A 14,590-nucleotide genomic window follows, 5' to 3' on the forward strand; every position below is an offset into this window, starting at 1 on the left:
GAGGTTCCAGCACTCCTGCTGTAGTGTTCAGTTTTTAACTATTTCAAAATTGGCAACCTTATCTAGGGAAGATATAATTAACACCAATTCAGATTTTTCTTTTGTAAGTAGAGGCGGCTCCCTTTTCTGAGGGCGCGAGCAATCACGTAGGTAGAACAAATGTCACTTGCATGCCTTCAAGTTTTGATCGGCAAACAATTTAATTTCTGATGAACTCACTACAGAATACAGTGAGCCGTGCGAATGTCTGTGATGTCTAAACATTAGGGGAAAAACCAAATCCTTGACATATCTATAAAGGGATACGTCACACATCTACCCATTTAAATTATTGGGGTTTAATTCCAGGGCAAGTTGACTGGCTTGATCGTTACCAGACCTTAATAAATAAAATTAGCAAATGGGATTCGATAACACAAGACCTGTTTGGATGCATCTAAATCAATGTTCACCAGAGATACCCGGGGTGTGCTTGAAGTGGGGGAGGAGAAGGGGATTTGATGACAATGGTATGAGATTTTCAACATTCATGCAGCTCCATCAGGGCTGGCAGGGGCAATGCAGAGCAGACCTCGGCATTTTAAGCACCATATGAGGAATCCCTGTTCTGAGCAGACCTAGGGACATGCTAGTACAATGTACTTGACTGCTCCCTCCATTGCTAGAATTAGAAGATTTTCACAGACAATTCTGTACAGTCAAGGTCACAGCATCAGCTTCCTATCTCAACGGCAGTGGTAAACCCAGAATAACACCATCAGTTTCAAAAAGTACTCTGACCCCAGGGTGACGGACACAATTTGAGAATCTGGATTGATAGCTGGAGTTATTTAGGATTTACATTGTTGTAGAAGCTACCCTAGAAAAACACAGATTAATCCATTTTTGTAGGTCTATGTCAATTGCATTTTTGTAGCAATATGTTTTTCAGCCACAAACAATTCGAGATTGACAAACAAAACAAAAAAAAACCCTTACTTGGCTCTGAGCGACATCGGCCTGTCGTTGGGACACATCCACCGATCAGTAGTACTGCCAAACATTGTGTCCGTCATGGCTGAATCTTGAGGCTATCTGGAAAAAACAAACAGAGTTTGCAAGTCACCAGTAAGATCATGTGATGAAGGCAGATGACCCAGTACTTTGAGAGAAGCTACAGGAAATGAATGGCAGTGGAGTCTCTCTCTTTAAAAAAGAAATAAAAAAAGTAACTTCCATGGTATTTTCCCACTGAATATTTAGATTTTGCTGATGTGTTTCCTGTCACTCTAATCTACAAGAAATCTCACTTTGGTACATAAATATGTAATTTAGAGCCATACTGAAATGAAGCCAGCAATGTCAATTCATCCATAAATCTGAAAAAAAATGGTTGGAGATCTTGTTCATACAGGACGATTCCAGTTCTAAAATGGCCTCCGTAATGTCATCATGAGAATCCACTTTGCACAAGTAAGGTTCCATATTACAGTTTACACCCTGGCTGTGCAGCCATCCATGAGATGGAATATTTAAGAGTTTCTGATAAAAAAAAAATATGGGAGACTAAGGAAGAGGGTGGGTTTGTGGGAGGAAATGGTGTTAAAATATTTTTGGCTAAGTTTGTTCTCCCAGAAGTTAAACGAAGAGGGAGAGAGATGGAATACCAGTTTCATCCACAGTCCAGGTAATGGGTATCAAATACTATCCTGGAAAAACCACCCTGGTCAAGAGGGTAGCAGGTAACAGAGAAGTGTTCACAGTTGTGCGTGAGAACAGCAGGTCCAGCTCCCAGTAATGATGTTACTTTGCACCAGGCATAGGCGAGAACTGGAGTTTTCCATTTCATGAGAAATTACATAATTTTGAATTTTTCTCCACTATGAAATGGAAACAAAAAAAAATTGACACGTTCCAGAGGGGTAGCCGTGTTAGTCTGTTTTCAGCACAACAATGAGAGCTCTGTGGCACCTGAAAGACTCACAAATTTACTTGGGCACAAGCTTTCATGGGCAGAAACCCACTTCGTCAGATGCAAAAAAAATTGAAATTTCCTGTGAAATGAAATTCAAAAATTAAATCAAAAAGGTGAATATAATTGAAACATCTCATTCCAATTTTGACCTGTTAATTTTTTTTAATATAATTTAATATAAAAATTATTCCAATTTCAAAATGAAAAACCAAAGTGTTCTGTTCCAAAAGTGTTAAAACATCCTGTTTGACACTGGAAAAACAAAGTGTTCTGATAAAGAAAATTTTGTCAAAATACATTTTTGTAAAAGTCTCGATGAAAATGGCATTTTTTTGGTCGAAAAAAAAGTTAGATGAAAAATTCGCAGCCAGCTGTACTTTACACCTATGACTTTGCACAAGTTGAACGTTAATTTCCTCTTTCCTTGAGCAGAAACCTGCCTGCCACCAGTCCTGCCAGACGCAAGCCACAATATGAGGAGAATAATGTGATGCAATCTACCATGTACTCAAGTAATGATCTGGGACCATCAGATTTGCTCCCTTAGGAAATCAATGACTCTGCTACCTCTCCCCGTTCATCTTTTCTTTTTAAACCTTGGTTGGCACTTCAGGTGTTACAAATGGAACACCCTGCAAACCCACTGGTGTACCAGTAGGTGCGACTACTAGGCCATATACAGAGCTGGCGTAAATCAAGTCATACTGGTGAATTCAGTGGATCTACGCCAATTTTCACCCACCGAGGACCTCGTCCATTGTGAGGTTTTTAATTCAGCTGACTCAGCATGAAACCCAGAATGGTCTGGTTCTTGGAAAAGGAACAAAGTTAGATACTTCATTCCTGCTGCGTAAGCACTGGGTAAACACCTAGACCAGAAAGATTCAGTCAAACAGATTATCCGTAAGTAGGACTGTAGCAATCACCGTTATCAAAGCCATAACTCTGCCTTCATTTTGGGCCACCCAGTCATTCAATACCAAATTGTGCATCTCCTGACTCTTCCAAAAGTCTGCACTTCACCATTCTGGAGTCCAAGCTCTGAGATCCTGTTTCCCAACACTCCCAGAGTCCTTTTCACTAGACTCCTTCCAGAGACTGGAGTGAGGGCAATGCTGTCTCTTCTCACGATACATAGCTACTACTGGAAGTGGAACAACACGGTGCCAGGTGGTCCCAGGTCTGAGTGATTCACTGCAAGGGAAACCGCTGTAAACTTTAGAAAGGAAAATCGGAAGCGGGGACTGCTCTGTAGTGGAGAGTTCTGAGCAACTTTGGAGCGCTCTAATTCACAGCCTCTTGAGACCGCAGTTAGAGTTGTATTCACTGGGCCTGCAAGTTGGACTATCAAAATATCAAACAGCACCATCCCCAGTGGGCTTGGGGAGCAAGCATGGTATGCGGTAAATGTGCCAATATAGTGCAAGCAAACAGAACCAGGGGCAGGCAGCACAGAGGTGACTCAAATGGTAGTGACATGCACTCTGGTTGCACAAGAATAGAAGGAACTTGGTCTCTCTGATGTCCTGGGACCAGCACAGCTACAACACCACTGCATACAAGAGAGAACTTGGCCTTTGTGTTCATGATTTCCATAGGATTCCTTTTTCCCCTTTCGGAGCCATCTACAGAACAGGCATACCATAAAAGCTGGTCTGTTCGTGGTATTTCCACTACTCTGGAACAGACATGCCATGGGAAAGCCAAATCTTTCTTATCATTTCAGCTTCCGAAGTACCACCGGCCCAGGAAGGATGAAAACAAAAATAAAAATGCTAGAACCGACCCATGCACTGTTTGAATATTGTCTGATGTTCCGAAAAGCAAGTAAAGGACGAGTACAAAATTATGCAAGTAGGCAGTCTGACACCAGCCCATTTAGAGATCCTGCATCAAACATCCAAATCTGTTTTGTGCGCGCACATAAATCTCCGCTGCTCTAAAATAGCACAAGTAAACATCTCTGGAGAAGTCTCAGATGCTACTAAGCTGCAGGGATCAACCACCACCAAATAAATCATCCCAGAATTTGCCAGTTCACTCTTCCTCTTCAGAGGATAACGCCAATTGAGGGGTATTTTTACAGTGCTGCACAAAATACAGCCATCAGATCACCACCAGTCTGTCAGTTTGCTGGCTTGGGTGAGAATTTAACTCAGCAGATTCTCCCTATACAGATCATTTCTTCATTTGGCTTGGTATATGCAAGCAACTAGGGAGATAATATTAAGGAGCTACTAAACAATGGGTATGTGGGAGTGGAAGAGGGGGTATTTAGGGTCTCTGCTCTCAGCTGCTAATCAGCGAGCTGTCAGATTTCCAGATACCAGCAATGGGAAGGCACCATCCACCTTTCCTCAAGCTATTACAGTTTTCTATAAAAAGGTCACAGCAGCAGCAACTCCAGAGAAAGGATGTTAATTGCAATTCTTCATGCTATTCCTTTTTCACAACCAATTAGCTAAAAAGAGTTAAAAGGACACTACATCTGCCCAGTGTAGGATATATGGCATCTCCATATCAGGTTGATTGGCGGGCAAGGGATTAGATAGAGACACAGATAAGGAAGCAAGGATGGTCTCTTTGCTGCGTCTGTATAGGGCATCAATCCACACTGAGATCGGTTTCTGCTACCATAACAAATATTTACTACCACCACCAACTGCGAAAGACTGGTGCTGTGTTTTTCCACACGCTGTCATCAAAAGACAATGGCAACACAATTTGAGAACAAGGGTCACTAGAATTACAGCTGCACTAGACTGTTTTACCTGCTTACCAGGAGAGACGCTAGATTTCCCTTAAAAGTCAGCAGTTTGGGAAATAAAATAAGTGAGACATCTATAAAGGTGTTCATTTTGCTGCAGTTTTAATGAGTTCAAGACTCCAAGATGGATATGAATTCTTCCTTGCATTAAAAAAAGAGTCAACAGAAATACAGGCCCCAAAATCTCAACCTTGAGAGCATGAACACCCCAAAAGTTTTACGATTCCAGATATTTCACGTCTGACCCTTTTTTTCTTTCCTGCCTCTTCCCTTCAGGGAAGGCAGATAAAGCTGCTGCTGCTGCTGCTGTCATGGGGTGGATCTGCTGGGATCACAGTTTCTTTGACTGTGTTCATCATACAGTAGCTGATGCCTGCATAGCTTCCAGCACCTGCATTTGAATTGCCTTTTCCTGGCTGCTGCAGAAATCAGAATCTCCTGCAGAGCCCAGGTCAGCGTAAGAAGAGGGAGAGGGGGCTGGTGCGTATCCTGGCCTCCAGATTAATCTCTTCAAATCTCATTCCTCACCTAGGAAACTGCATCCTACAGAACGTGAACCCCTCTCAGTCTGGGATCAGCTAATTATTGTGCACATCCATTTTACCTCTGCATCACCCAGGGTTTTAGGCACTGATCAGTCACTCCTCTCCCGTGAGGCAGGTGTGAAAGCACCTTTACAAAGGGACAAAGGCATCCCCCTCACATGGCTGTTAAGGGATCCCTCCTTTCCTCCCACGCAACAAAGGGATACCTGCCCTGCCATGGTTTTGTCAATTTCAGACCTTGTCAATTTCCACCATGCTTTTATAAAGCAATAGCATCCCTTGGGGTCACCTCTCTCAGGTTGACTGCCCAGGGCTATGTCTTTGGCTGGCATAACTCGTTGACTTCAGTGGAGTTACACAACGGCTGAGAATTTGGCCCTGAATTTGCACCAACTGGGCCAAACGTTTTGCTCCTTTACACCCATGGGACTCCAAATGCTGGGGGCTGCACAAGGGTTGCAGAGAGCAGGATTTGTCCCGGGGTGGGCCTGAATTCTCCCCTCTATCCAAGCTCTGCTCCGGATGCAAATTCTGCCCAGCTCTGGCACAAGGGCTGCACAGAGGTTGTTCTCACATCCACCAGTGCTATATGGTCCCATCCGCTTCCTGCCCCTGGAGGGCCCCGCTATGCCCCCACCGCTCCTGCACCGGGGGCATGACAATGTTTAAAAGGACGGAACCACCACCATGTAGCTAGACTGGAAGCAAAAACTCCCCTGGGGACCAGGAGATTCCAGAAGAGCCCACGTTCCCTTTAGGGATAGCACAAGCAGACAACAAACCTCTGGTTGGAGAACCAGCAATCAGCAGTGGGACTGGCGGAAGTGCAGGAATTGTCAGCACTCCAAAGGTCCCTGGCTGCCAGCCAGAAAGACGTGCCATCAGTGCAGTACATTGTTTTTCTTCTGTTTCACTTATTCACCAGCCCCTCTGGGGAAACAGGGTGTGTTTGCTTGCTGCATGTTACAGAAGAGATACAGATACAGCTTCAGCCATTCAGCCATCCCTGATTGAACCACGGTAGCACAAATTAGCCTAGGATGTATTTTAAGGCCCAGGCCACCACAACGTCCCTCTCCTACGTCTTACATCTCTCCAGCCTGTTGAGGCTAAATTGCTCCACCATTAAAAATCATTTCACTTGCTAAACAAACTGGGCATCTACATATAACTTCCCCCAGGTTGCCATACCAGAGGTCTTAAACAGCACTTAAAGTAACAGCATGAAATCACTGCAAAAGCTACTGCTCGGCAGGGATTGTGCATGTCATAGTCAAGCTGATGCCCACACAACATCATCTCCGCATCTAGCCTCACACACACACACACACACACACACACACACACACACACACACAAATCTGCAGCACTGGGCTCAGCTAGCCGACTGTCGGTATTTATCATGGCCTGGTGAAGCAATTCACACAGCAGTAAGTCATGCACAGAGCAGCTATAACAAACCTTCTGCAGCATCTCTTTCTGTCTCAATATTAGCTCTGGCTGTACCGAGTAACCGTAGCGGCCACTTCCTCTTGATTATTTATCTAGCATCACGGGCGAGCTTTAGCAGCACCCAAAGCAGACACATCACAGCAATGAGGTAGCGTGGTCTAGTGGGTGTGGCACTTAGTAATTCTATTCCCAGCTCTGCCTCTGATCTTCTGGGTGACATCAGGCAAGTCATTTCACCCCTCTACAGCTCGGTCCTGTCCCCCGCCCACCCACCCATAACCCCCTTTTATCTCTCTTGTCTATTTAGATTGTAAGTTCTTCACGGAACAGACTCTCTCTCGCCATGTGTCTATGCAACCCCTAGCACAACGGAGCTCCCGGTCTCCACTGGGGCCTCTCTACTGTAATACAAATAAACCACCACCCACTGCCGCCAGGAATAAGCATTTCCAAGAGCAAAACAATTCCCTTGGCGCCTAGTGGTGGGAAGCTAATCAAAAGTACTGAGCGTGGAGGAGGAACACAGTGGAGGGCATCACCTGGTGACGGGCTCTGCTTTTCTACACCTGCCTCCCACGCTTCATTAGCGCCTGCCTTTGTGCTCAGGTACCACCCTGTGCATATTCCACAGCAGCAGCTGTGTCGATTGCCTTCTGGCCGCCTTTAGATACCACCCAGCACACAGATTTCCCTCTAACTTTGGAGAGCCAGTAAGACCAACCATGGCCCATTAAGCCCACATCCTGAATGTAACTACAATTCTCAGTGCAGTAATCAATTCTAGTTTTCCTCGTCAGTCTCTCAAGTGCAATAAGCTTTTGTGCACATCCCCTCCCAGCCACAGCAAGCCCTGGGCCTAAACCTCCACTCCATAGCATCAGAAGGAAAAGATATGCCAGGCAGACAGAGTAAATGTTAGACACGGGTCTGAGCTGAAACCCAGGTTCCGCTCTCTGCACCTTTACGATATCCACACAGAATCCACACCTCACATCCAACCACTCCTAACTTGGGGGTTGGAAAGCTAAGGCTGAACTTTTCCTAAATTTGGTTTACTTTGATTTGGTGCCCAAGCCGGGCTCATGAAAGAGAGAACAGGGGCTATGGAATACATAGTAATATTATCTAGCGTATTTCATAAGCATGATCATTGGATAACACAGTCCATCTCAGAGGGGCAATTTCCCCCCAAAAAAGAGCCATATAAAAGCTATTCACATGGATCATTTGTCCCATCGACCACAGAACTGTAACTGTCTCTGGGGTGAAGCACAGCCTCTGCTTAACGGTGAATAGCAACACTGCACAACAGCTTGGGCAGGATGGGGAGAAAAGCATCATGTAAAAGTCACCAGCAAATTAGTAACAGCCTTTGTGCAGCAGCCACGTTAAGCGTCGCAGGGCAACCCAAAGGGTGGGGACAATTACACTGAATAAAAACCAACCTCATTCCGAAAGCTCCCTCAGTTTAAACCTGCATGGAGAACGGAGGAGACGGAATGCCAATCGAAGATATGCAGATATCTAATTAGGAGAAATAAATCGATGTGAAAAGGAATTTTTTAGTTTGAATCCAAAGACACAAAAGTTCACTCCAATATGCATCTATGGCCAAGTAACCCAGAGCAGCAGCAGCTGCTGTGCATGGCATCAGCTTAACATTTACAGAGCACATTTCAACCTCCCCACAAGGAAAAGGATTCGAAGGCTAAGCAGAATTAGTGCAATGGGTTTCACAGGGCCAGGGCTCGGCGCATAGGTTTCAAATTCAAGTTTGTGTGATTTATTTCTAGACTGCATCCAGAGAAGTGTCATTCTCGATCCCCCCACATACATATACACACTCCGTTTTTTCAGAAGATGAAGGATTTTCCTACGATGACATTAACAAATCAGACCAACAAGTCCCCAAGTCATAGATTCCAAGGCAAGCAAGGACCATTATCATCCTCTAGTCTGATCTCTGGATAACACAGGCCAGAGGTCTCCACTCGGTTATTTCTGTATCCACACCATCGCTCTGACTTTCTGCTCAGCCAATTCACTGCCTTCCCTTCATCCAAAACCCTCCTTCAGATGTGCTTATCCAGGAACACTCAGAAGAAGCGAGTCAACAACAATCATTTTTTAAGTTTGTGTGACTACGCACAAGTCTAAACAAAGCTACCACACGATGGAGCCGCATCTTGCTTTATCCCTGCCCATTGCCCTGACTTCTCTCAAACGAGACTGTAAGCAGCTGAAGCAGCGCCTGGGCCTTTCTAGTTCTGCTAAGAAGTGTGTAGCACACTCTTGGGTGCTGTAAAAACAACAGCTATGTAACAATCCCGCTCTGGGACAGGCCAGCGCAAAAGCCACTGAATTAATCCCAAATGTATGCCAGAGCCGAGTGAAAGCTCTATTTAGGGTGACCAGATAGCGACATGAAAAGTCAGGACATTTGTTTTTCAGGGTGGGGAATTAAATTGCATATAGAAGACAAAGCCCCTAATATCAGGACCTCTGCTCACCCTACCTGAATTTAGTGCTCTGTAATTCTGCCTGCCTTCCTAAAGACCCATTCAGAACCTGTGCTTTGCTGCACATATCTTACCATAGGGCTCTAAGACATCGCTGCAGGATTCCCCCCTAGGTGTCCCCAGCAGATCCTACAGCCTGTAATATTTTAATTCTGGAAAGAATACAGGTTCAGCTTCAGCTTGCTTTGCCGGTTCTTCCGCGCCCCTACAGGCACACTTGGTCTGGAAGAGAAATTGGTGGGGACCCTTACGTAGTTTAACCAGATGCCTCTGCGGCCTGCCAGATACAAGAGCAGTCCCAACGCAACGAGCAGATTCAGTCTGTGAACCCGGTGAAGAATGGAACAGGAGGATTCTGGCCTAGCTGCAGGCCGTCTCGCCAGAGCTTGAGCCGGCCCCGAAAGAGCCTTTCCCAGCCGAGCCAGCAGGAGCTGTTCGCAGCTCATCCCAGCTGGAGGACGCAGCGCGTCTATTTCGCACGCACAGGCCAGGAATCCGCAGCAGTCAAGCAGCTGCTGGCTTTCCTAATGCCCTTTTCATAACAAGAACTAGTCGAATTCTATTGGCGCTGCTGCTCGCAAGGAGTGATTGGTTAGTAGCTACTTCAGGAGCTGTATTGTGCACAGACCTGGAGCTGTCCAGGTCTAATGTGCTAAATTAAAGCCCTGCTCTCACTGACGCAAAGACCTCGTCCCGGGAACGAGGCTTTCTTAGGTGACCTGCTAGGTTCTCACTGAGCTTGTAGAATTTAGCTGGGAAAAGGCTTCTGCTTTGTACCCACTGAGTACACAAGTAAGTCACTCTTGGATTTTTTGCTATGCCCTCCATGTCCCCCCCCCGCCTTACTCTAAGCTGTCAAGTCTCATGGGAATTTTGCTCAGTCATCTTGCATCTCTGGGCATGTCTGCAGTACAGCCGCTTTCGCTAAACGTAAGGGGGTTTTCCATCACTGGAGTCAATCCATCTCTCTGAGAGGAGGTAGCAAGGTTGATGGAAGAATTGTCGTCAACCTAGTCACATCTACTATGGGGATCAGGTCGACCTAACTGCGGTGCTCAGAGCACAAAATTTTTCACAGCCCCACGTGACATAGCGAGGTTGATCTAATCTTTAGGTGCAGACCAGACCTCTGAAATATGGTGGCTTAGCTCCCACAGGCTGGCTCGTGCCATCATTAAATGTATAACTGATGTATTTGCACTTCGCTATAAACCAAAACGTTAATTTGCTACTGGCTGCAGATGAAAAGAAAGTCATTAAAGTTAATGGGAGTGAAGATGCACGCTCAGGTCCCTTCTGTGCTGGGCTTGTTCATTTTATGTAGAATGAATGGGTTCTCGGTGAGCGAGCCAGATCCCTGAACAGACCAGCGTTTAGCGCCTCGTGTTCACACCTTTCTTCACACGATGCGGTGCTGGAGAGGAATGAACGCTATGGGACTGATCGCATCCCAGATGCTGCTGGTGACAGCTTAGAACAGGAGGTTGACCTGGCAGGAACTCCTCATGATCTCCCCTCCACTGGTCAATCAATGGCACCAAAAAGGAGGGCTAGAAACAGAGCCCAGCCAGAACAGAGCTGCATGGATTCAGTGCATCCCCTGAGCAGCATTTAAGACTTAGGAAAGGCAGAGGTACCAGCACTTACCCAGGGTGCTAGTCTGTTCAGGTTCTCATATCATGCTCAGCACTGCAGTAGTATCTGAGCACCAACTTTCAAACTCAACACCTGGCAGTAGCTGAGGTCCAATGGCCACCACATGCCTTCTCGAGCCTCCCACGCCACGCTGGGGTAAAGTGACCTAGGCTGCCCGTGGAAGACATAGCTTGCAGCTCCTCGAGCCAGTTCCAGAGGCTCCAAGCCGAATGTCTTTGCTTTGTGCTGGGTTTGCAGTACTGGATTCCAGATGAATTGTTTTAGGCTGGCTAAGCAGCAGCTATCTGCGCTCTGCCATCTAATCTGCTGCGCTTTCCTGCCCCTCCCAAACAGAGAACATTTCACTCAGGCACCCACGAGATCTGAACTACGACGAAACAAAACCAGTCCCCAAAACCAAAAGATTTTAAAAAGCCTGTTTTACAGCTGGTTAACTAAGATAATCTCCCGCGCACACCCCCCTCCCAGTCCATACTTCGCAGGCAAAAATAAAATAAATAAATAGGATCAGGGGCCACTAATGTCAACGTTATTTACACAAGCATTGGGAGTAATCTGTACAAACAGAACAGCCATACTGGGTCAGACCAATGGTCCATCTAGCCCAGTATCCTGTCTTCCGACCGTGGCTAACGACAGCTGCTTCAGATTGAATGAACAGAACAAGTAATCATCAAGTGATCCATCCCATCAGCCATTCCCAGCCTCTGGCAAACAGCAATCCCTGCCCATCCTGGCTAATAGCCATTGATGGACCTAACACCGTTAAAGTCTTGGCCTTCACAACATCCTCTGGCAAGGAGTTCCACAAGTTGACTGTGTGTTGTGAGAAGAAATACTTCCTTTTGTATGTTTTAAACCTACTATTAATTAAGCCTATTAATTAATAAAGACTATTAATTTCATTTGGTGACCCCTAGTTTGTGTGTTACGAGGAGTAAATAACTCTTCCTTATGTACTTTCTCTACACCAGTCATGATTTTATAGACCTCTATCATATCCCCCTGTAGTCATCTCTTTTCCAAGCTGAAAAGCCCCAATCTTATTAATCTCTCCTCATATAGAAGCTTTTCCATATCTTTGATCATTTTTGTTGCCCTTTTCTGTACCTTTTCCAATTCCAATAGATCTTTTTTGAGATGGGGCAACCAGATCTGCACACAGTGTACAAGATCTGGACGTACCATGGATTAATAAAGAGGGAATACGGTATTTTCTGTCTTATTATCTCTCCCTTTCCTAAAGATTCCCAACATTCTGTTAAACTTTTTTGACTGCTGCTGCACCTGGAGTGGATGTTTTCAGAGAACTCTCCACAGTGACGCCAAGATCTCTTTCTTCATTTGTAACAGCTAATGTAGACCCCATCATTTTATAGGGATAGTTGGGATTCTGTTTTCCGATGTGCTTTACTTTGCATTTATCTGAGTGATTTGTATTAGGCTTGCAGAAATTTGCTGGAAATGGGCTTCGTCTCTGACCTACCGGCTACTAATAAGATTCTCTATTGGATTTCTGGCTAACCCCTGCAGTGTTGATGTTATAAACCCTGGCTTCTCATATTCTTAATGTTTTTAATAGAGAGGGAAATTCGTCACGCGCGCAGCGTATATTTATGCTTCCCAGCTAGGAAAATCAAATCAATGCGTGTCCCCTGCTCATCCTGGCTTTTAAAATACAGATATTTCAATCGTGAAGCTGCAGTGGTTGTTTTTTGGCTTGTTTTCTTTTTTTTGCTGGTGCAATAGATCCAACCCACTTCAGCAAAAGCGAGATAGCTGGCTGGCAGGGTCAGCCGGTTAGACTATCGCTTCTTTGCCTCTCAGCATGGATTGTTTACAACAGCATTAATGGCTGCAGACTGCCCACGCGAGGGGGGATGTCCCCCAAACTCCCACCAGAAAGGGGAGAAAAGCAAGCATGCCATTCATCCTGGTCACTTCAGTTTCAGCGGACACAAGGCTGGGCTTTGCGTGATAGAAACCTGTCAAAGGACGTCGCGGGTGATGGCAATTGCTCAGAATGATGCTACCAGCACCTGCTAGAAGGAATGAAGCCAGGAACTGAAAACTGACTCTTGGGAAACGGATGCAGACCCAAAGGCCATGTATGCACTGCAAGTGGATGTCTCCTAAGAAACAAGCACGCTCCCCATCTAGCATGATGACAGCGCATCCTTAAGGGGAGCACAGAGATTTTTACCATGGATCTCCCATGTCATAGATTAGCACCCTGGAGCATCTGCCCTCTTCACCCTACTGCTATGCACTTGATAGCTGGTTTCCCCTGGGCAGCATACAGCAGCAAATGAAATCTAAAAAGGGACCATCTTCTCAAATTGCCTTTCTAGCTAAGCAGTCAACAAAACCAACTGACCTTTCAGCCAGGAATAAGCAAAATTTGCCTCTTGTACTAGAAGTTTCTGCTCATAATAGTTAGGCCAAATAGCATTTCCCATAGCAGTAGATACAGAAAAAACCCCGAGATCATCCCTGGTGAAATACACAAGCCTTTCTCTGTGCCTATAAATAATAGATTCTGAAGACCTAACTTGCATTGCTTCCAGCATGCGCTCCTGCTCATTCTAATGTCTGCAGATGCATTTTTAGCACAAGGTTTAAAAAAAAAAAAAGAGAGAGAAACAACAGCTCACAGTTGTGCTTATCCACGCCTTTGCACTTGAGCAATAATACCTGGCAGAGCCGTCTGCAGGTCTTGATCAGTGGGGTGACGAAATATGACATGTTTAGTTAACAAGTGGAAATATTTTATCCCGGGACTTTGCTAAAAAGATGCTGCCGACTCCTGTATCATTTAAAAACATCTCCTGTGCGTCCATTGCATTGCATAATAAGCCCAACAAATAACACACATTTGAGAGGAAGGGTGGGCTTTCAGCTAAGGCACCAAAGTCTGACTGCCAGGAGCCCTGAGTTTCATTCCCAGCTCTGCCAGTAAGATCTTGTGTGACTTGACCATGTTGCATGGCCTCTCTCTCCGTCCCCCCCTTTCAACATCAGTGATGTGGGAATAACACTTGCCGAGTTCACAGGGAATTGTGAGTCCCAATTCATTAACATGTGTAATGTGCTTTGAGATCCTTGGGTGAGAGTGAAGAAATGTAAAGAGGTATTTAAAAAAAGTCTCATAGACACACCTCTGTGCTGTAGTAAGTGAACGTCTCACCCTATTTGAGCCTCACCCCCAAGGATGACTTTAACCTCAAAGCAACGGGCGTCAAGTTCAGGATGTAACCCTGACCTTGCGCTTCGGATGGATTTTGTTTGTGTCCAGAAACACTTCATCCAAGCCAGATACGAACTTTCTGGCTCTCTCTGAACCCCTGCTCCTCACCGGTGCACTTCAAACACAATCTGGTTTACCTGGAAATGTCACATGGGACAAGTCACATGATATTTTACAACATGGCCACTATCCCCGTCCCAGCAAACCTTTGCAAACCAGTTACACCCAAATCTTCGCAGAAAGATTTGACAATGGAGAAGATGGAGTTCGACTGACCGTGAACCTTTCTGGCTGGAAAGCTGACGTGTTCGCGTAACTTTAATCTCAAGCCCACCAAGGGATGTCATGGCTTTGCACAGACTTTAAATGGACCAAGTCCTAAAAGGTTAAGATTACACAGGTGGCAGCTAATATCATTCTAATTACACAAACGACATAGCTGGATCCTGG

General features: G+C 45.5%; 1 protein-coding gene across 3 annotated transcripts in view; it reads right to left on the bottom strand.

Annotated features, from left to right (window-relative positions):
• RPH3A (rabphilin 3A) overlaps window positions 1-14,590 on the bottom strand; it is a 99,295-nt gene that overhangs the window by 72,415 nt on the left and 12,290 nt on the right. For all 3 annotated transcript variants that reach the window (XM_067539494.1, XM_067539492.1, XM_067539493.1), the window contains one exon: window positions 979-1,074. In XM_067539494.1, coding sequence (XP_067395595.1) covers window positions 979-1,055 — 77 coding nt within the window. In that variant the 5' untranslated portion in view covers window positions 1,056-1,074. The remainder of the gene's footprint in view (window positions 1-978; window positions 1,075-14,590) is intronic.

The sequence above is a fragment of the Emydura macquarii genome, unplaced genomic scaffold (assembly GCF_026122565.2).
Source record: "Emydura macquarii macquarii isolate MOO-44397 ecotype Brisbane River unplaced genomic scaffold, CSIRO-AGI_Emac_v2 contig_554, whole genome shotgun sequence".
NCBI lineage: Eukaryota > Metazoa > Chordata > Testudines > Chelidae > Emydura > Emydura macquarii.